The sequence below is a fragment of the Culex pipiens genome, chromosome 2 (assembly GCF_016801865.2).
Source record: "Culex pipiens pallens isolate TS chromosome 2, TS_CPP_V2, whole genome shotgun sequence".
NCBI lineage: Eukaryota > Metazoa > Arthropoda > Insecta > Diptera > Culicidae > Culex > Culex pipiens.
Window position 1 is genome coordinate 223138688 of NC_068938.1, and position 22959 is coordinate 223161646.

Here is a 22959-nt window from a genome sequence, read left to right on the forward strand (position 1 = left end):
TGAATTAAACACGCCATGAAAAGGGATAAAAGTGACGACCACGTGTTTGTATTGCCTTGACTTTCGTTCCTTCACAGCAGTGTGCCATGAGTTTGCGCTAGTGTCAAAGTGTCAAACGATCGCGCGATGAATTTCATGAAGAGCCGTATCGATCGTCCGGTGGATCCGCTTCCACGGCCGCAGGTCTTCCGCCACATTCAACCCCACCCCGCGGGGACCAGTCGGAGCGGTAGCAAAAGGTAGGTAACTAATTATTAGATATCGAATCCGGAGTCTAACATAACCTCAAAAAGCATTCACGACACGCTGAACGAAACCGTCGCGGCGAACGAGCCGTACGTGGTGTGCGCCCTGGCGGAAGGTCGTGGCCACGCCGCGCTCGAGATTGGCCTCGCGGCGATTGACGTTTCGGCCGCGCCGGTACTGCAGATGAGCCAGTTCAGTGACAACTTTTGGTACAGCAACGTGCTAACCTCACTGCAGGCGCTGAACCCGAACGTGGTAGGCTTTGACTTTTCTGTGATCTCCTGTGCACACTTGATCACACGTGTGATCCAATTTTGTAGATCTTTTTCAGCGATCACTCGCTAAACACGCGATCTTCGAACCTCCCGACAATCATCCAGCAGTTTCTTGTGGACGTGCAGATCGTGTCGCTTCCGCGGAGCTTCTTCAACGACTGCAACGCGGAAAAGTACATGGACGACCTGTGCAGCTCGAGCTACCAAACTCTGAAGCAGACGGTCCACTGCAAGTACTACGGGTTGGCTGCGGTCGGGGCTATCCTGCGGCACTGTTGCGAGGCCGGTTTGTTGCGGATTGCGGCAAAGTCGCTGCAGTTTAAGTACGTCAACAAAAAGGACACGATGGCGATCGATGTGGAGTGCGTTGGCCACCTGGAGGTCATCTTTTCGCTGCAGAACATGGCCGACAAGCAGTCGCTGTACCAGTTTGTGAACCACTGTATTACGGCCGTGGGTAAGCGGCACCTGAGGGCAAACCTGCTGGAACCGAGCAGCAAGCGGGACGTTCTGGAAGCCAGGCTTGCCTGTATTGGAGAGCTTTTGGTGAACTCCGAGCTGTTGGGTGGGATTCAGCGGATTCTTCGAGGTTTGGTGGACATTGGAGCGCTGATGAAGCTTTCGGTGGATGTCGATAGTACGGTAGGTCTTAGGATCACTTCTCAATCTCAAGATGGCTAACTATTCATTTCCCAGAAATCGTCCAAACAAAACACGCTGCATGTGTTAAACCAGGCAAGCACTCTGCGAAATGCCCTTCGCAGCGTTCCCGAACTTGAGGAACTGCTCGGCCAAGCTGAAGCACCTTTTTTGCGGGCAATTCGCCACGTCCTCGCGACCGAAGTGTACAAGAGGCTGTACGATCAAATCTGTACCGTGCTGGACGCTGACGGAGCAAACCCGCAAACGGCAAGCTACTATCGGCTGTTTCTGATCAAGTCGGGAGTTTCGTCCACACTTGACGTGTTCCGACGATTGTACTCGGAAGTTATAGATGAAATTCGAGAACATATCGCCGATCTGACCCGCGAACTTCGGCTGCTGTTGAAGATGTCCTTCAACAAAACCACCGGCTTCTACATCCAGCTATCCGTCAAAGAGGGCACCACCGTGCTTCCTCCGGTTCTGAAGGTGTTGAGCCGAGCCGGAAAGCGATACAGTTTGACCACGAGCACGCTGCAAGCGTTGAATGAGCGGATCGAAGGTATTATTCGGGAGATTGAAAGTGTGAGCTACGGCATCATAAAGCAACTGATCGACACGATCCGAGAGGACATCGAGCCGGTTTATCTGCTGGTGGCGCACATTACCGATCTGGACATGGTGCAATCGCTGGCGGTCGTCAGCCAGGACAAGGACTACTGTCGACCGAACTTCGGAAGGTGCACCAAGATCGTTGGGGCGCGGCATCCCCTGCTGGAGTCTTACGGTGCCGTTGACAAGGTCGTCCGGAACAATGTGGTAAGATCATGGTCGAGCCAAGTGTAATGATCATGTAATAACAACAAGTTTCTTACAGATCGCAACCCCCGAGTACAACGTATTCCTCGTAACGGGTCCCAACATGAGCGGTAAAACGGTCTACATCAAGACGATTTGCCTGCTGCAGATCATGGCTCAGCTCGGATGCTACGTTCCGGCTGCCAAGGCCGAATTCCGTATCGTTGACCGACTGATGGCCATCTTCGGCGCAGCCGAGAGTGTCGAGCAGGACCTTTCCAACTCTTCACGGATGGCCAAAAAGCTGGAGGTCATCGCCCACAGTTTGTCCGTGGACAGTCTGGTCGTGATTGATGAGTTGTTCGGCGACACTCAACACCCAGAGACGGACAGTCCCCGGTGGAAGTTGCTCGAACAGATCGCGGGCTTCATCGGATTCGACCCCAGTGCCAAGTGCGAAAGCTTGTCCGCTATTCGCAGACCATTCATTTACCTCACCACCCACTGCCACGACATGCTCCGACCGCTGGAACACATGCACAACGTGTCCCGGCTCTGTCTTCAAACGGAAACTGTGACCGTCGAAGGTTCCGATCGTCTCCGTTACAAATACACCGTCTCCGAGGGGAAAACCTCCGTGAAGAACTACGGAATATCGCTGGCGCGATGCGTCCGAATGCCGCCAACTGTAATAACCCGCGCGGAGCAGATCAACGAGCAGCTCAAGGCACGATCGTTCGCCGGGCAAGTCAACGCCCACAATTCAACCCTAGCGGACGAAACGCTCTCCACCCAGGCCAACCTCCGCTGCTTCGACAAACGTCTGTACGACCTGTACGCCCAGATCGCCTGCGTCCTATCGGCCCCCACCGACGGACAAGACTCCGACACGCTAACAACCCATCTGAACAGTGTTTTGGAAGGGTTCACCTCAGCGTTGCCACCGGAAGCGGTGCGTTATTTGCGGCACACCCCCCTGGACGAGTTGCTTCGGAAGGGATCGGCGGGACCGGCGGCGGAGAGAACAACCACGACCGTGGTGGAACCAAGCGTGAGTGACTTTGCGGTTGCCGAAAGTGACGACGAAGGTCCGAGCGATGTGGAGTCGGTTGAACATATTGAAATTGATGAAACGCTCGACGAGGAGCAGCTGTCGGAAGAACTTTAGAAGGAGAGATCCTATGGGTTTAACTTTGACTTTCAATTAACTGATTTTTAAATATTAAACATTATCGTTTGTGTCTCAATACTTCAATGAAAAATAAAAAAAGAAAAAAATACGCAATAATAAAAAAAACTCATTTTTTAACTCTGTTTTTTTTTTAAATTCTTTTGACTATAAAATATTGAACAATTTAAAAAAATTAACGTTCCTACAATTCTTAAGATTCTTAAAATTCTTAAATTTACAATTTTTTTAAAATTCTTGAAATTCCTAAAATTTTTAAAATTCATAAAATTCCTAAAATTCTTAAAATTTTTAAAATTCTTAAAATTCTTAAAATTTTTAAAATTCTTAAAATTCTTAAAATTCTTAAAATTCTTAAAATTCTTAAAATTCTTAAAATTCTTAAAAATTTTAAAATTCTTAAAATTCTTAAAATTTTTAAAATTCTTAAAATTCTTAAAATTCTTAAAATTCTTAAAATTCTTAAAATTCTTAAAATTCTTAAAATTCTTAAAAATTTTAAAATTCTTAAAATTCTTAAAATTTTTAAATTCTTAAAATTCCTAAAATTCTTAAAATTCCTAAAATTCTTAAAATTCTTAAAATTCTTAAAATTCTTAAAATTCTTAAAATTCTTAAAATTCTTAAAATTCTTAAAATTCTTAAAATTCTTAAAATTCTTAAAATTCTTAAAATTCTTAAAATTCTTAAAATTCTTAAAATTCTTAAAATTCTTAAAATTCTTAAAATTCTTAAAATTCTTAAAATTCTTAAAATTCTTAAAATTCTTAAAATTCTTAAAATTCTTAAAATTCTTAAAATTCTTAAAATTCTTAAAATTCTTAAAATTCTTAAAATTCTTAAAATTCTTAAAATTCTTAAAATTCTTAAAATTCTTAAAATTCTTAAAATTCTTAAAATTCTTAAAATTTTTAAAATTCTTAAAATTCTTAAAATTCTTAAAATTCTTAAAATTCTTAAAATTCTTAAAATTCTTAAAATTCTTAAAATTCTTAAAATTTTTAAAATTCATAAAATTCATAAAATTCATAAAATTCTTAAAATTCTTAAAATTCTTTAAATTCTTTAAATTCTTAAAATTCTTAAAACTCTTAAAATTCTTAAAATTCCTAAAAATCTTAAAATTCTTAAAAATCTTAAAATTCTTAAAATTCTTAAAATTCTTAAAATTCTTAAAATTCTTAAAATTCTTAAAATTCTTAAAATTCTTAAAATTCTTAAAATTCTTAAAATTCTTAAAATTCTTAAAATTCTTAAAATTCTTAAAATTCTTAAAATTCTTAAAAATTCTTAAAATTCTTAAAATTCTTAAAAATTTTAAAATTCTTAAAATTCTTAAAATTCTTAAAATTCTTAATATTCTTAAAATTCTTAAAATTCTTAAAATTCTTAAAATTCTTAAAATTCTTAAAATTCTTAAAATTCTTAAAATTCTTAAAATTCTTAAAATTCTTAAAATTCTTAAAATTCTTAAAATTCTTAAAATTCTTAAAATTCTTAAATTTTTTTAAATTTCTAAGATTCTTAAAATTCTTAAAATTCTTAAAATTCTTAAAATTCTTAAAATTCTTAAAATTTTTAAAATTCTTAAAATTCTTAAAATTCTTAAAATTCTTAAAATTCTTAAAATTCTTAAAATTCTTAAAATTCTTTAAATTCTTTAAATTGTTTAAATTCTTTAATTTTTTTAAATTCTTTAAATTCTTAAAATTCTTAATATTCTTAATATTTTTAAAATTCTTAAAATTCTTAAAATTCTTAAAATTCTTAAAATTCTTAAATTTCTTAAAATTCTTAAAATTCCTAAAATTCTTAAAATTCTTAAAATTCTTAAAATTCTTAAAATTTTTAAAATTCTTAAAATTCCTAAAATTCTTAAAATTCTTAAAAATTCTAAAAAAAATTAAAAATTCAAAAACTCTAAAAATTCAGAAAATTCTAAAAATTCTAAAAATTCTAAAAACTTTAAATTAAATTTTTAAATTCAATAAATTCTCAAAATTCAAAAAAAAATCTTAAAATTTAATAAATTCTTAAAACTTAAAAAAATCTTTAATTAAAAACAAATTTAAAATAGATCTCTTTTTTAAAGTCTAGTGAGGTACTAAAAATTTGTAAATTTTGCAAACTCTGTAATTTTGTAAATTCAGTATTTTTTTGGAATTCCTTAAAATATGTAAGTTTTGAGAATTTTATTAATAATAATTTTGTTTTCAAATTACCCACAATTTTTAAGCTAGCATATTTGAAATTCACTTCCGTCATTATTTAAGCCTGTTTTTGGATTAACTGTGTACAATCCGACCAATTTATTCCAAAAATGTGCAAGTCAGACCGTCAAAAGCAGGGGTGACCAAAGTATGGCCCGCGGGCCAAACGTGGCCCGCGAGGTGATATTTTGTGGCCCGCGGACCCATTTTGAACGATCATGAAAAATGGCCCGTTGACAACTTGTAAAGTGATTTTATACTTTTCAAAATTGCGGAATATTTTAATCTGTTTTATACTAACTTTTTTTTCTATTTTTTCTTAAAAAAACGAATTATTTTTAAATACTTTGATGCCCATTTTACGACACAAATATTTTGTTCAATCTTAATAATTAAAATAATTTCACACGTTTCAATGTGAGTGAAACTAGTAAATATCGTCCAAACTTTCTTTAAACATATTTGGAAATGTTTATAATACGTTCAAAACTGACTCAGGTAGAAATCTGTAATAATTGCAAAATATAAGTTTTCCATATTAATTTGAAGGTATTAATGACCCTTTTTATGAACTGACCTTCAAATTTACTTTGCACTTAGAAACCTTCCCTCGGGATTCGAACTTATGACAGTTGGATAACGAATCTGATTGATTACCATCTGATTCATGTAATAAACATGTTGCATACATGTTAAATTGGGGAAATAAGGCTTTTGCAAATATTTTATAAAGCTTTTGTCGGCCGTCCATCTCTTCCTCCCATTATTAAAAATTGGCTTGAAAAATCAGGGCAAAACTATTTTCTCAAAATATTTTAAAATATCAATGATTTTTAATCGAAATTAGCTGAATTCAATTGCTAGAATCGTATGGAGAATGTTCGGATTCATTCAAAAATAAATTGAATTTATGGAAATTTTTGATAAACAGTAAGGCAATAAGTTTTTTTTCGATAAAGTGTTTTTTTTGTCGAATGTTACAATTTTTGAAAATAATGATTGCAAATCAACTTGACGGGTGTTTAAACATATTCCATCATTTTTCTTATTGAAATGTAGAAATTCTGGCTCTAATTTTTTTCTTCTTTAGTAACACCTAATTCGAAGATAAAATAACCCCGTTACATAAATTGTTCAGATTGTATGTCATCATTTTTGAAATATAAAAAAAACTTATTTTTTTTAATGAAAACAAGAGTAAATTCAACCAAATTTTTATTTTCAGATGCCTAAAACAATTAAATCAACAATAGTGATAGAAAACTGTAATTTTGTGATTTCTATTATTTTAATCAACGAAAACGTTAAAAAAAATAAATGAAGTTTCAAAAAACTTCAACTGAATTTTTAGTCTTGTGAATAAAAATAATTAATTGTTTTCAAATAACCTATTTTATAAATTTGGCCCGCAAACTCATTTGAGCTTCAAATTTGGCCCGGCTTTCAAAAACATTGAGCACCCCTGGTCAAAAGGGACTGATAAAGGAGAAGGTCAAAGCCAAATTCGTGAACTCTCTTCCAGCCAGCCCAAACTGGTCCGAAAATCTGGTTTCGGTTGGCAAAGTGTGCAAACAAAAGGAAGCACGTGAAAACCGGACACTGGCCTGTTCCATTATCTCCAATCAGGAACCATACACACATACGTACACACATTCAGCAATGTTGTCAACCGCAGTAATTGAGTCGGAAAGAGTGCAGCAGCAGGGCGAACAAGTGACTAAAGTGCAGTACAAGGTGGTTGCCCGACGACGTCAACTACGTCAACAACAAAAACAAGTAATTTAAAACGGCACACTTGCATACGACGTCGACGTCAGAGGCCAGCAAAGACCTAGACCTACAAACACACAGAGTTGCGTTGATATCCCCCCGGAACGGAGTGCAGCAGCAGACGGCGTCGACGGACGAGTCGTGTGCGCAGCCTGCTCAGTCGTCGATTCTGCGAGTGATCGTGAACAGCGCGTGTGCGAAAGAAGTCTCAGTAGGCCTGGCCAGACAGACTAAACTGCTAAACTGAGCGACACAGGGATCAAGCGTGCTGTAGTGTTTAAGGTGAATGCAGTGTCGACGCCAACTGCGATTGCTGGCCATCGAAGCTGTCAACAACGGCGGCGATCTATCGACTCATCTAAGCAGGCCTCGACGGTAAGTGACATGGGGCTAATCTACACTTGTGTAATCACACACAAATCCAACAAGGAGCACATGTACAAGCAACGTTGATTAGCGCGAGTTCCATCCAAGTAAGCTGTTTATTGTTTACTCGAATGCACCCCCCTCGAACCATACACGCCAGCAGACAAACAATAACAACTGGAGGTGCAATAATTGACGAAGATTAAGTCATCAAAAGAGAAAGAGTAATCTGATACCTCAAAATATTTTCAAAACCGACCGCATTCAGGAAGAACTCACCACCACAACAAGAGCGCAGTGCAGTTTAAAGGGTTGTTGTTTGTACGTACAGTCAGTGCGTGTTGGTAGAACAAGACCGCACTGAGGAACAGATAATAAAAACAAGTGGATCAGCAGCAATGTGGTGATCGAGGGGTTTTAGAGTGGGCAAGCGGGGAATTCTCTCCTATACATGCTTGATTGATTTCCATCATTCGCTAACAACGTGTGATCAGCGGCGAAAAATAACATCAATTAAATTAAAAAAATAACCTAAATTTGATTAATATTTACACACCACTTTCCTTACCGGAGTATTTTTTTTATTTCTGGAAATTTCAAAATTTTCGAAATTCAATTCTGAAAAATCTTAAATTCTCGTTAAAATGCATTCCTTTTTTTAAAATCCCATTCGAATTCAGCAATCCTAAATACGTAAAAACCGACCGTTGATTGCCTGTTACAAAGTCAAATGGATATTCTCAACACACAGCCATTCCCTCCATATTCTTGGATTGATTTTTTTTTTCTGTTTTAAATAAACGAAGTGATTCTTTCTTTTTTTATATTTTTCGAGCACCATAATAAAATAGTAAAAAATATTCAAGAATTATACAATTTCAAAACATAAATAAAATTTTGGATTTTCTCCAATTTTTTAATAATTTTTTAGGGTTCTTAAAATTCTAAAAACTTCTAAAATTCACGGAAAGATTAATAGTTACAATTCCTTAAGTCTTCAAAGTATTTCTTTAGCTCTTACAATCCCTCAATTCTAAAAAAACATCAAAATTGCAAAAATCAGCTTTTTTTTTAAATTGTACATATTTAAAAAACACCTATAATAAACATAAAATTCCATTTTAAAGCTTTAGATTATTAAAATTTTAAACACTTAAATTTTTTTTAAATAATTGTAATTGATGAGATTTAAACAAATCTGGAGCTTTTTTTAAAAAAAGGTCCAATGAACCAAATTTTCAGTTTTTGCTTTTTGGGTGTTTTTAATACCGTTGACTCAAGGCGGTTTCAAAAACACCCAAAAAGCAAAAAACTTGAAGTTTGGTTTATTGCACTTAAAAAAAAACTCCAGAAATATTTTAAACACTATTTAAAAATTACAAAAAAAATCCAATATTATTTTAATTAATTAATTAATTAAATCAAAAAGATATAATTAAATTTAAAAAAAAATAAAAATAAATAAGCTCTTAAAAATATAATTCTCGAGACATTCAAAATTCCATATAATTTTTAAACTCATATTTTTCTACATTTCCTAAAGTTTTTTAAAATTCTGAAAAAAATACAAAATGTTCAAAATCTTAAAAATTCTTAAGTCTTTATTTTATTTTATTTAAATGCTTACAACTCATCAAATCTTTTTAATTGCCTAAATAAAAAAAAAGAAATTTTTCAAATTGTAAGAAATCTTAAACAATTTGTACTTTTAAAATTCTTAAAAAATAAAATAACCTAAAAATTTAAAACTTCTAAAGGTAGTCAAATTCATAAATTCTTAGTTTTAGAAATTTTTTAAATGAAAAAAAAACTCTTAAAATCTACAAAAAATCGAAAAGTCTAAAGATTAAAAAAAACACTCTTTTAATGTTTTATTATTCTTCAAGTCCTAATAAACTCCAAGCTTTGAAAATTCTTAAAATTCCAAAACTTTTTAAAACTCTTCACAATTCTTAAAATTGTAATTTTTTTAATCTTTAAAAAAGCTTCGGATTCCTAAAACTGTATAATAAATCAAATGCATAAAATTGTTTGAACTCCTTAAATTTTGAAAATTCTTCCGATTCCTAAAAATTCCTCATTCCTAATTAATTTAAGATTCTTCAAATTGAGAAGTCTTAAGACATTTTGAATATCAATATATTTTTTTCGAAATTCTTAACACTCTTTAAATTCTTGAAATTTTTATTTAAATTTAATAAACTCTGCAAAAAATAAGTTCTTCAAATTCTGAGAATATTATTTTTTTAATAAAAAATAAATAATTTCTAACAGCCTTATGACTTATAAAAAATATACAACAATTTATTTGAAAAGAGCATAAAACAAAAAAAAAAGTTCCCAATTGGGCTCAATAAATTTCTGGGGGTTCCTTGGCCAAAGTAATTAGACCCGTATTTTTTTTTGTTGACCATTAGGGGGCGTCATTTTTTGTTGTTGCAAAAACCACATCTTAAAAAAAAACATAATTCCACGCCATTTCAACCGATTTAAGTTGTCTTGGACGCAAATGAAAGGTGATAAGTTGGTCTTTCAAGGAAAAATAGTTTCAAAACTGAAAAATCTAGCCTTTTCTTTGAAAAAGTGGAATGAAACTTTAAAGTGCTGTTTTGACGGTGTTAGGACGAAAAAGCCTATGTCCGGTCTGAAAATATTTTTATCAGATTCCTTGGAAAATTTTACGTAACATACTCAAAAATGGGAGTTGATCATTAACAAGATTCCGAGATATGATTTAAAAAAAATTAAAACTGGGTTTTGCAGCGGTAAGCGTGCAAAAACGGAAAAACAACATTTTTTACAAAACTGCGATATCATTTTTTTTTTGCTTTTTGCAAAATGAAAAAAAAAGTCAAGAATTTGAAAAATATTCGCAACAGCCCTATTGGACCTTTTCAATAAAAACGCCAGGACAAACTAAGTAAACATGGGCAGTGTAAAACTCCTAAAATTCTTAAAATGCTTTAAATTTTCAAAATGTATAAAACTCTTGAAAATCTCAAAAAATCTAAAAAAAAATTAAAATTCTTTTAATAAAAAACAAAATGATTTGCATCCATACAATTTTATAAATTTCTTTTTTGTTTAAATTCATAAGGCTATTAATTGAAAATATTTTTTTAATATTTAACCATAAAAAAATTAAAAATGTTTAAGCTCTTAAAGATCCAATGTCTGTCAAATGTTCATCAACTAACATGTATTAACCCGGGCATGGTCTTCGGGTCTATAGGACCCAGTAGCACTATAAAAGTAATTGTAACTTTTGACCAAAAACACCTAGAGATCTGAAATTTTGTGACTTTGTGTATCTTACTAAGACACACATTCTGGCCAAAAATGAACTTCCGGAGGCCACCGGAAGTGCCCACAAAAAAAAAACTGACACCAATGGTATTCCGGGTCTATAGGACCCAGAAATGTTTTCGGCTGCCAAAATTCGAGATTGTAACCGATTTTGGATGTCTTGACCGCAAATGAAAGGCTAGGATGTCTACTTTCTGAATCCGACCGGCAGAACCGGTTTTGGACACCGTGGCCACCGGGAACCTGCTATAACCGAAAAAAGTCCTTTTTGAGGCCCCTACTTTGAGGACCTGTATCTCCGAAACGATTGCACATAGCAGGTTGCTTCCGGTTGCATTCGACAGATAATAACCTGAATTTTAAGCCCCAGAAAAAATAATTGGTCCATAGTGGCCACCGGTTCCGGTAACCCGGAACTTCCGGAAAACTTGATTTTTGCAGTTTTTGACATAAAACCGTCACACGGACCAGTCTTTTGAAACGGATTATTTTGCAAACCATTGCAGAAGAATACTACATACTACCTCTGACTGTTTGGTATCGGTTCTGGCCAACTGTGGCCAATCCGGAACCGGTTCCAGGGTACCACTAAAACGGTTTCAATAATTGTCACGCTAGAAACCCGTCATGTTGCATATCAAACTTCATGAAATTGCATGTTATGACCATCTGAGGTCATGCCGATGTCCTCTGACCCATCCTGGTCACTCCGGAACCGGTTACCGGTGGCCACTGGGGGACACTATCGGAATATGCAATGAATCCTATCATACGACGTATCAAACTTCATGAAATTGAAAGTTATGACCATCTGAGGTCATGCCGATGTCCTCTGACCCAACCTGGTCACTCCGGAACCGGTTACCGGTGGCCACTGGGGGACACTATCGGAATATGCAATGAATCCTATCATCCGACGTATCAAACTTCATGAAATTGAAAGTTATGACCATCTGAGGTCATGCCGATGTCCTCTGACCCATCCTGGTCACTCCGGAACCGGTTACCGGTGGCCACTGAGGGACACTATCTAAATATGCAATGAACCCTGTTTACACACAAGACGATGATTCTAGTCAGAAACTTCTGTACTGTACTGTTTTCGTGTAGTTTTTGCCACAGTTTATGTTGTCTAGTTTTCGCACTCTACGTTACATGTAAACACACACATATTTGTAAATAACAGAACACAAACAGGACGAAGAGGTCAGTGAACTTGTCCTGACCGTACATTTTCTTGTAGGAAAACCACCTCAGAACAGTCCCATTCCCTGACAGACCTCAGAGCAGGTCAGAACAGTTAATTTACTGCAAAATAGAGCCAAGTTGACGCGAATAAAGTCGTTTTGTTGTAACCAGTTTTGTTATCTGTAATCTGAGTGTTTAAATTTGTATTTACCGGGAAAGAAAGTGCGACAGGATCAACAGACGTTCTTATGTGCGCAATCATAAAATGGTCCTTCGAACCGGATCATGTCGCACCGTAAATTCCTGGTTTCGAAGTCGGTGGACCAAGTCTGTCTGTATCTGTGCCGTGAAAAATCGTCGGATGAAGATGGCGCCGGGAGCCATTCTGTTGTGATGTGCTGAAAAAAAAACACTAGAAGATCCGCCATCTTCCATAACCGTTACCGCAGTCCGCGCGCGTCTCGATTGCATCCCGATGCGTGGTCAGATTCCGCCAGGGACAACAGAAACCGGGTTATTTCGGGAAAATCTGCTCTGTCGAAGAAATTCGCGAATTTCGTGTTGAGTGTTTTTTGTTTTGATGTTTGACAACTGCGAGCTCCACGAACTGTCAGTGTAGAGAAGAGCTGGAAGCTATTTCGCCGCATCTGCAAAAAGTCTGCAGAACGGTACTGCAGAAGTCTGCACGCCAGAAGTATCGGACTAAAAAGCTAAATCCCGTGTTCAAAATCCCGTGTAAATGTATACTGCAGTCTCCATCTTGTTTTGTGTCGCCATCTTGTCCACGCGAGGTGAAAAAATGTGATCGAAAGTGAGCAAAATTCGATCAAGATACAAATTGTGTGCGCCGGTGTAATACCGCGCAGCTCTGCTGTCGGGCGAAAATTGAATGGCGAACTGGCATCGCTGCTCTGCGGTGACAGTTCTAATCGGAGAAGAGAAACGTCAAATGGATCGGTTTGTTTACGACACGGGTGAGACGACGATAAAAAGTGGAGTTCGGTTGGTTCAAAAAGTGCAGCTCGGTCGTCGCTGCGATTCGATTCGCGAAGTCGCAGAAGTGCATTCCGCTGCAAAAATCCTGCGATTCGGTGCAGTGCAAAACGGTCGTGAGGCGAGGACGTTACAGTCCGGGTGCGGTGTTGTGGCCAGCAGAGACCACCGGGAAACGAGACGGACGAAACCGTCGCGCATGCTGTGAAGCGACCAAGGTGAAGAAAGATGCATAGGATGTTGAAAGTAACAGTGTTCACCTTTATGCCTCCTCCTTGGCCCGCCGTTTTCTGCACCAACCTTCAGTTGAGTTGCCTCGGCGTTTTACACGCGTCATTCCCGCCCAAAACGTTGTCGCGTGCGGTTCGATTTTCTCGCTGAATAAAACGTTCTTTTGTAAAAGTTAAACGCGAGTGTTTTTCCTTTCGCCGATTCTCGTCTCGTCGCGGTAATCCGCTGTGCACTCCGGACAAAAGTCCGTCAGGTGATGGTCCCAGAAGTGGACGAGCTTTGGTGAAAAGGACGGTTCCACGGGTACTCGCTGGTGCTCCGCGTCGCGCGCGGTTCACGGGAAAAAGTGAGGTTGGAATCGGGTTGAAAAGTGCGCGAAAACAAAAAGACAAAAGTGCAAGTGAAAAGTGCTTGTAAAGATGGCCGATCCGAAGACCGGAATCACCCGGTTGAACGAGGCCAACTGGTCCACGTGGAAGCTGCGGATGGAGGCGCTGCTGGACACGGAAGAGCTGTGGGACGTGATCGAGGAAGAAGTCCCCGCAGCGGAGCAACAGGATGCTGTCTGGACCCGGAAGGACCGGAAGGCGCGAGGTCATCTGATCGTTGCGTTGGAGGACAGCCAGCTGCGGCATATTAAGGGCAAGGTTCACGCGCGGGACATCTTCGGGGCTCTCAAGGCCCACCACGAACAGGCGACGCGCTCCGTCCGTGTTTCGCTGCTGAAGAAAATGTGTGCGCTCATTCTCCCGGATGGCGGCGACCTTGTGGCGCATCTGCGCGAGTTCGAGGTTCTCTTCGACCGGCTGGAAGCGGCCGGAACGTCGCTCGACACGGACACCCTGATCTGCATGCTGCTTCGAAGCCTCCCGTCGTCGTACGATGGGGTCGTGACCGCGCTGGATTGCCTCGCGGACGATGACATTTCTCTCGAAATTGTCAAGGCAAAGCTGGAAGATGAGTACAGCCGGCAGCAGGAACGGAAGGGAGGTTCTCGCCAGGTGGAGAAAGCGATGCGGACTGCTGAAAGCAAGAACCGGAAGAAGCCGCCGAAGTGCTTCAACTGTGGGCAGCTTGGACACTTCAAGGGGAACTGCCCGAAGCTCGGCGGAGACCAGAAGAAGGGCGGAAGTTCGCCCAAGCCAGACGGTGGTGGAGGCGCGAAGGCGAAGGCCGCGCAGAACGATGCGCGGGGCGTCGCGTTCACCGTCGGAGGAAAGCAAACTGCCTGCTGGGTGATCGACAGTGGTGCCAGCGCTCACATGACCAACGACCGGGAGTTCTTCGAGTCGCTGCGTGAGTTCGCCGGTGGCAATATCACGCTGGCGGACGGTAAGAAGACGGAGATCCAGGGAGAGGGCAGCGGAACAGTGTTTGGCATCGACGGTGAAGGAAGAAAAGTGAAGCTCGATGTCCAAGAAGTGAAGTACGTGCCGGGACTGTCCACGAACCTGATCTCGGTCGGGAAACTGGCCAACAAAGACTACAGTGTAGTGTTCGACAAGGTGAGCTGTTCGGTAGTGAGTGACAGTAAAGTGATCGCCACGGGTGGACGCCACGGAGGGCTCTACTACCTGCGCCAAGCGGAGGAGGAATCGATGGTGGCCGCCGAACGTCGGCACAAAGTAGACTGCCAGCACCAGTGGCACCGACGGCTCGGTCATCGCGACTGGGCAGCGGCGGAGCGGCTTGTCAAGGACGAGCTGGCCACGGGGATGAAGGTAACGGACTGCGGTCTGAGACTGGCGTGTGAGTGCTGTATGGAGGGGAAGTCTGCTCGGCTTCCGTTTCCACCGGTCATCGACCGGAAGTCGTCGAAGGTGCTGGACATCGTCCACACCGACCTGTGGGGACCGATGAGAACCGTTACGCCAAGCGGTAATCGGTACGTGATGACGATGATTGACGACTACAGCCGCTTCACAGTCATCTACCTCCTGAAGCAGAAGTCGGAGGCGGCCGATCGGATCAAAGAGTACGTCCGTTGGGTGGAGAACCTGTTTGGCCGCAAGCCGCGGGTGGTGAGGTCGGATGGAGGGGGAGAGTACGACAACCGTGAACTCCGCACCTTCTACAAGGCGGAAGGGATCAAGCCTCAGTTTACCACCGCGCATTCCCCGCAGTCGAACGGCGTCGCTGAACGAAAGAACAGATCGTTGACGGAAATGGCCACCTGCATGCTGAACGACGCAGTGCTGGACATGCGGTTCTGGGGTGAGGCCATGCTCACGGCCGCGTACCTGCAGAACAGAACGCCGTCCAGATCGATCCAAGGCACCCCTTACGAGCTCTGGTGGGGACGAAAGCCCGACTTGAAACATCTTCGGGTGTTCGGCAGCGAAGCGTACGTTCATGTCCCGGGTGTCAATCGTGGCAAGCTGGACAGTAAGGCAAGAAAGCTGGTGTTCGTCGGGTACGCATTCGAGCAAAAAGCGTATCGTTTCGTAGACGTGGAGACGGACAAGATCACCGTTAGCCGTGATGCCAGATTTCTCGAGCTGGGCAACGGCACGTCAACGGTGGAGTGGTCAACGGAGAACCCAGATGAGGAGATTCAGCTGAAGCCGTTCGTCGTCAAGAAGGAGGAGCTCAAAGAAGAGGACGCTAACAAAGAGGACACGGCTGGTGACGATGTCGCTGGCGGCCAGATCAGCGAAAGTGACGACGAAGAGTTCCAAGAGGCAGAAAGCACCCCAAACGCAAGCCCTCGTCGGTCGACAAGATCGAATCTTGGTACTCGGCCGCGTTACCTGGATGACTTCGAGCTGGAAAACGCTGTCGGGATCGCGGCGTGCGCTGTGGAGGAACCCGTCGATCACAAGGAAGCGCTGAAGGAGCCCGTTTGGCGGACGGCGATGCTGGACGAACTTGAGTCACACCAGCAAAACGGAACGTGGAAGCTGGTTCAGCTACCGGAAGGACGGAAAGCGATCGGGTCGAAGTGGATCTACAAAGTGAAGCGAGACGAGAACAACCAGATCGTGAAGTTCAAAGCCAGACTTGTCGCGCAGGGCTATGCGCAGCAATCTGGAGTGGACGTGGAGGACGTGTTCGCACCTGTCACACGTCAAGCAACCTTCCGAACGTTCCTCACGGTGGCGCTGAAGCATGGAATGACCGTGCGACATCTGGACATAAAGACCGCCTATCTTTATGGGTCGCTCGAAGAAGAGGTGTACATGCGCCAACCGCCGGGATTCCAGGAACCCGGGAAGGAGCAGCTCGTGTGCCGGCTTCAACGCAGTATCTACGGATTGCGGCAGTCGGCTCGCTGCTGGAACAAGCGCTTGGATGGAGTACTCGTGAAGCTTGGCTTCGAGGCGGCCGCAGCAGATCCCTGCTTGTACGTCAACCATCGCGGACAAGCCAAGGTGTTGCTGATGGTGTACGTCGATGATCTTTTGATCGCCTCGACGGACGAACGGAAGATGGCGGAGACTTGTACTGGACTGAAAGCGGAGTTCGAGCTGACTGATCTCGGCGAGGTTCGTCATTTCCTTGGAGTCGAGGTGAAGCGCGAAGCCGACGTGTACAAGCTGAGTCTGAAGAACTACACCAACAAGCTGCTCAAGGATTTCGGCATGGAGCAGTGCAAGGCTGCCAAGACGCCAATGGATCCGGCCTACCTGAAGGTGGAGGAAGCTGGAGAAGAATTCACGGATTCGACGAAGTATCGTAGCCTCGTCGGAGGTCTGCTCTACTTGGCCATTGTTGCCAGACCGGATATTGCTGCTGCGGCGGCGATTCTCGGCCGGCGATTCAGCGCACCCCGCGAGTGCGACTGGACTGCCGCGAAGCGAGTGCTACGATATTTGCAAGGAACCCAGGACTATCGACTACAACTCGGCGGGGACAAGAACCAGGACCTTGTCGGTTTCTCTGACGCTGACTGGGCCGGAGACGCCGAGAGCCGTCGATCGACGTCCGGGATGTTGTTCCAGTACGGAGGAGGAAGCATCACGTGGGCAAGCCGTCGTCAACCTTGCGTGACGCTTTCATCGATGGAGAGTGAGTACGTCGCCCTCTGCGAGTCGTGCCAAGAAGCGGTGTGGCTCAGGCAACTTCTCCGTGACTTCGGCGAGCAACAAGCAGGCCCGACGGTCATCAACGAAGACAACCAAGGCTGCTTGGCGTTTGTGCGTTCCGAACGAACGAGCCGACGATCCAAGCACATCGACACGAAGCAGAAGTACATCCACGAGTTGTGCCTGAGGAAGGAGATCAAGCTGGAGTATTGCCCAACCGACCAGATGACTGCTGACGTGTTGACGAAACCGTTGGGGCCAACGAAGCACCGGGAGTTCTGCGAACTACTCGGGCTCGAGCAGCATCAGTGAGAAGGATCACACTGAGGGGGAGTGTTGAAAGTAACAGTGTTCACCTTTATGCCTCCTCCTTGGCCCGCCGTTTTCTGCACCAACCTTCAGTTGAGTTGCCTCGGCGTTTTACACGCGTCATTCCCGCCCAAAACGTTGTCGCGTGCGGTTCGACTTTCTCGCTAAATAAACAAACGTTCTTTTCTAAAGTTTAACGCGAGTGTTTTTCCTTTCGCCGATTCTCGTCTCGTCGCGGTAATCCGCTGTGCACTCCGGACAAAAGTCCGTCATAGGATGCATCAGTTGGTGCAGGAAGAATTGTCTGGTGGCTGGTGAAGAGTTGGATCGCTTTCGCCGGTGTGTTCAGAGCGCACGCACATCACACGCACACGCAGCTGCAGATTATTATCTGCCCTGCGAACAACAACAAACAGCAGAGGCGTCGTCGGGGTTCTGATCGACGCGCCGCAACAAACCAGCAGACTGTTCAGCACGTCCCAAGCTGATAGGAGGATCCAGCGTAAAGGCCTAAGGGGTGGCGCGTTATTGGTCGGACGGACCAGAACAGCCCCCCACTGCCAACCTAAGTTAAGTACACATCTCATTTCTTTCAACGACCAGTTGTTAAGTGCTCTACAACTTAGGTGTGGCGTCGCTGGATCGCTCGAGTGAAGCAGAAACTTTCGGTTTCGCGTTGCATCTGCTGACGAACGGCAGGAGTAGATTGCCGTGGAGATCGGCGATTCAGTCGCCCATTCATCGTTCTTCGCACGGAACCGTACCAGTAGCACGCGCAGCGAAGACGCAGATCCGCAGAGCCACGTACAGCAGTGAACCGCAGCAGCATCTTCGAACGCAGTCGACGGAGGAATTCTATCGGGATGATAGACCTCACGAGCAGCCGCAACCTGGAAACCAGAACATCATACCCTGTCCGGCAAGTCAACTTGTCGGAGATTCATCGCCTACGAGCAGCGGCAGCAGTCGCTCAAGTATGCAGATGTTCGTGGTTCCAGCAAAAAGCCTAATGGGGTGGCACGGTTGTGGTCGGACGGGCCAGACCAGCCACTCCAAAACGGCTCCGAGTTAAGTAGCCCTATTTTACTGTTTAACCATCAGACAATCAGCCGTCCTTAAATCTGTCTCCAGACTTCAACGCCCACAACAGTTCTGCATCCAGCTGACGTCAACTCCAACAGCAGTGTGGAGTACTACTGACCACTCAACCGAGTGTGGACGGTCATGCCGTGTTGTCGTGTACAGCAGCGTGATCCGTACAGGTCGCTAGGCCAGCGGCAGAAGCTTTCGGTGCGCCGACTGGAAGTTTCAGTGAAGTTCGCCCAGCTTTGGGGAACAATCTCCACGTACAGTGGTGGAGACGCAACTACAGGCGCAAAGATGACGTCAAGCATGGAAGGGACACACTGGTCCCAACTTCCATTCCAGTAGAGACGCAGTTCTCTTTGGTTAGCGGACGCTGATCCGCTGACACCGGTACCACGAGGTGCCTACAAACTGGAATGGACTAGCAGAAGTTGAAGGCGAAGAAGAAGAACCCAACAGCAGTTGGACTACAGTTCAGATGTGGGGAACAGACGGACGGACGGAGGAGAACAGAAGTTGGACAAGTTAGCAGCAGATTGTTTCGTCGGTTATGGATGGCCTGTGGGAACAGGCAACAACAACAAGTCGTTCGAGGAAGGACGTCACTGTAACTGCAGTACCAGTGAGTCAACACACACACCAGCAAGCAGGGTGAGAAGGAGAAAGGTCTGCCCAACCTGGGAGACAACAACAACAAACAGTACAGCAAGCGCAAGCGGACGAAACAATCAGCAACAGTTCGACAAACAACAACGGGAAACTTACGGAGGACAAAGAAGGAGATTATGGCAGGCGGCGCAACTGGCGCACGCACACACAAACGGTCGACACAGTGAGCGACAAGAAGCGAGCGAATTCCGAGGCAGAGCAGACAACGGCGGGCGGCATCACGGTCGCTCAGGAACCACACGTCAACAGCAACAACAACACAGATCAGCAAACCAAAAGCTGAATGCAGGTTCCAGCACAAAGCAACAGGGGTGGCGCGTTCTTGTGATCGGACGGGTCAGAACTGCCCCCCACCACGGCCTCAAGTTAAGTACCCTCTAATTTGTGACTCCAACAGCAAACTTAGCACACAATTTTAGTAGGTACGAACGGTTGGAAACTCTGGCAACGACGAAGCACGGCTAGTGCAACAGCAACGGGAGGGAGAATCGACGCAGACCAAGAACACAGCAACTGCAGCAGCAACAGTACAAACGGTACGTGAGGTGACACCCTGGTCATGCGTACGTAAGCAGCAGCAGGTCGGACAACAGCACATCAACAGCCCCGTATCAGCATGGCGGGCGGCATTTTATGCTTGACAACATCACGCAGTACCTGAAGAAAGAAGAAGAAAACGTTCGAACCACTGATCGTATGATCACACACAGACATACACAGTAGATGTAGTATTTGTTTACAAACAGTTTTGTCAAAGTCAGTACAGAAGTACACAGGAAGAGCCAAGTAGGAAGATATTATGTTGAAAGCACGCTCAGAGCCGCCGTCTTTCAAGGCGGGCGGCATGTTTACACACAAGACGATGATTCTAGTCAGAAACTTCTGTACTGTACTGTTTTCGTGTAGTTTTTTGCCACAGTTTATGTTGTCTAGTTTTCCCACTCTACGTTACATGTAAACACACACATATTTGTAAATAACAGAACACAAACAGGACGAAGAGGTCAGTGAACTTGTCCTGACCGTACATTTTCTTGTAGGAAAACCACCTCAGAACAGTCCCATTCCCTGACAGACCTCAGAGCAGGTCAGAACAGTTAATTTACTGCAAAATAGAGCCAAGTTGACGCGAATAAAGTCGTTTTGTTGTAACCAGTTTTGTTATCTGTAATCTGAGTGTTTAAATTTGTATTTACCGGGAAAGAAAGTGCGACAGGATCAACAGACGTTCTTATGTGCGCAATCAAACCCTATCATCCGACGTATCAAACTTCATGAAATTGAAAGTTATGAACATCTGAGGTCATGCCGATGTCCCCTGACCCAACCTGGTCACTCCGGAACCAGTTACCGGTAGCCACTGAGGGACACTATCGGAATATGCAATGAACCCTATCATCCGACGTATCAAACTTCATGAAATTGCAAGTTATGACCATCTGAGGTCATGCCGATGTCTTATGACCTAACCTGATCACTCCGGAACCGGTCACCGGTGGCCACTTGGGGACACTATCGGAATATGCAATGAACCCTATCATCCGACGTATCAAACTTCATGAAATTGAACATTCTTACCATCTGAGGTCATGCTAACGTCCTTTGAACTTATCTGGTCACTCCAGAATCGGTTACCGGTGGCCACTTGGTGACACTCTCTGAGTATGTAATAAACCCTATCATCCAACGTATCAAACTTCATGAAATTGAAAGTTATGACCATCTGAGGTCATGCTAACGTTCTTTGAACTTATCTGGTCACTTCGGAATCGGTTTCCGATGGCCACTTGGGGACACTTGTGGAATATGCTAGGAACCCTATCATCAGAAATATCAAACTTCATAGAATTGAAAATTATAACTATCCAAGGTTATGCCGACTTCAACTTACCTTACCTGATCAATCTGGAACCGGTTACCTATGGCCACTGAGGGCCACTCCGGGACCGGTTACCAGTGGGTTTTGGGGAACATTATCGTAATATGCAATGACGGCATATCGAACAACATGAAATTAAACAATATTACATCTAAGGTAATTACGCTAACATCCCCTAACTCTATCTGGCTTTTGGAATCGGTTACCGGTGGCCACTGGTGTACACTTGTGGAATATGCGGAATAGAAACTCTATCGTCCGACATATCATGAGGCCGTCTTTCTCTCAAACCGAGTGTTGCCGAGATTTGGGTGCAGAAACTCTTTCATCTAACCTTTTATTTGATATTTTAGAAATTATAGACACGCAAAAATCGGTATTTTCTCGGATAGCTAAACTGCACTATTGGCGTTAAAATCCTCTAAATGCGAATCCAAACATGTTTGGAACTTGCTACTCGGCATAACAGAGTCATGTTGTTTTGGGTACCAGGGCACTGCTAGAGATCCTAAATAGGGAGACTGGACGAAGTGAATTTGACGTACCCAAACAGACGCGAGTTTGACGTATCCAAACGAGCATTTGCCTTCACGCCCAGCAAAACTTATCAGTGTTGCCAAGCTCAAATCATACGTTGCCAGATCGATTTAGCAAGCTTAGACCAGTCTCCCTATTTAGGGTCTCTAGGCACTGCGGCATTGAAGGCATTGAAATGGCTGATGAACTTGCCAGACAAGGCTTATCAAACATATTCGTGGATCCCGAGCCGTTCCTTGGAATCTCAAAAAGTGCCGTGAAGCAAGAAATAACTAATTCGTCGCTTGTGTGCTATCTATCTCCTATCTTTTTACAGCAGACGTGTTACAAGATAGCACAAGTGACGAATTGAGGACAATCGCAAATTGCTTCAATCTGGGGCGAGATGCGTGGATTGAGACAAGCGTAAACTTTTATCACTCCAAGTCTTTCAATTACCAAGAAACTTCTTGGCTTAAACCATAGGGAACTACGAATACTCGCAGGGCTTCTAACAGGACATTGTCCTGATAGATATCACCTGCACAAAATCGGCATGGGGCCTAACAACTTCTGTCGTTTTTGTTTAACTGAGCTAGAAAGCTCGGCACATTTACTCTGCCGGATAAATGTATAAACCATATCTGCAAAATAACCCCTCGTCTACCGATCCCATGGATACGAGTAATTTGTAGTATGGACAGAATCCAGGGTACATTACAAAAGATAGCCTTCTTAGGTGGTCGCAGTGAGTTCAACACAATTGCCCATTGTGAAAAAAAAGTTTGATATTGATAGCCAGATTACAAACTATAGTAAAGAGAAAATGGTGAAAGATTTTGTGTCAAAAATATGAGTAATATTACATCAGGAATTGGTGATTTTTCATCAGTTTCTGGTGAATTTTCATTAGGTTCACATTTTTACACATTTTTTCGGTAATATTACTCAAAAAAGTGGGTATCCGAATTTTCAACATTCCAAAATTCACCTATTTTTGCTGTGTATCAGAACCTACATGTAAACTGTCCTCATGCATTTTATTGCGATATAGAAGGATACAGATGTTGGCATAACCTGGGATAGCAATAATTTTCAATTTTATGAAGTTTGATATATCGGATGATAGGGTATCTAGCATATTCCACAAGTGTCCCCAAGTGGCCATCGGAAACCGATTCCGAAGTGACCAGATAAGTTCAAAGGACGTTAGCATGACCTCAGATGGTCATAACTTTCAATTTCATGAAGTTTGATACGT

At 42.7% G+C, this 22959-nt stretch overlaps 3 protein-coding genes across 3 annotated transcripts in view; 2 read left to right on the top strand and 1 right to left on the bottom strand.

The window, feature by feature from the left end:
- LOC120423688 (beclin 1-associated autophagy-related key regulator) overlaps positions 1 to 22959 on the bottom strand; it is a 148103-nt gene that overhangs the window by 118333 nt on the left and 6811 nt on the right. The window lies entirely within an intron of this gene.
- LOC120423683 (mutS protein homolog 4-like) lies at positions 102 to 3129 on the top strand. Its single transcript, XM_039587576.2, has 5 exons — positions 102 to 239; positions 294 to 501; positions 567 to 1163; positions 1218 to 1982; positions 2041 to 3129. Exons 1-5 carry the CDS (start codon positions 127 to 129, stop codon positions 3127 to 3129), a joined length of 2772 nt encoding a protein of 923 aa, XP_039443510.1. The 5' UTR covers positions 102 to 126.
- LOC120423692 (phosphoserine phosphatase) overlaps positions 7093 to 22959 on the top strand; it is a 29640-nt gene continuing 13773 nt past the window's right edge. Inside the window, exon 1 of the mRNA XM_039587587.2 lies at positions 7093 to 7505. Coding sequence (XP_039443521.1) covers positions 7417 to 7505 — 89 coding nt within the window. The 5' untranslated portion in view covers positions 7093 to 7416. The remainder of the gene's footprint in view (positions 7506 to 22959) is intronic.

Coding starts and splice junctions, on each gene's coding strand:
- LOC120423683 (XM_039587576.2), top strand. CDS start 127: ATGAATTTCATGAAGAGCCGTATCGATCGTCCGGTGGATCCGCTTCCA. Junction 1,164..1,217: donor CGGTGGATGTCGATAGTACG/GTAGGTCTTAGG, acceptor TTCATTTCCCAG/AAATCGTCCAAACAAAACAC. Junction 1,983..2,040: donor AGGTCGTCCGGAACAATGTG/GTAAGATCATGG, acceptor AGTTTCTTACAG/ATCGCAACCCCCGAGTACAA.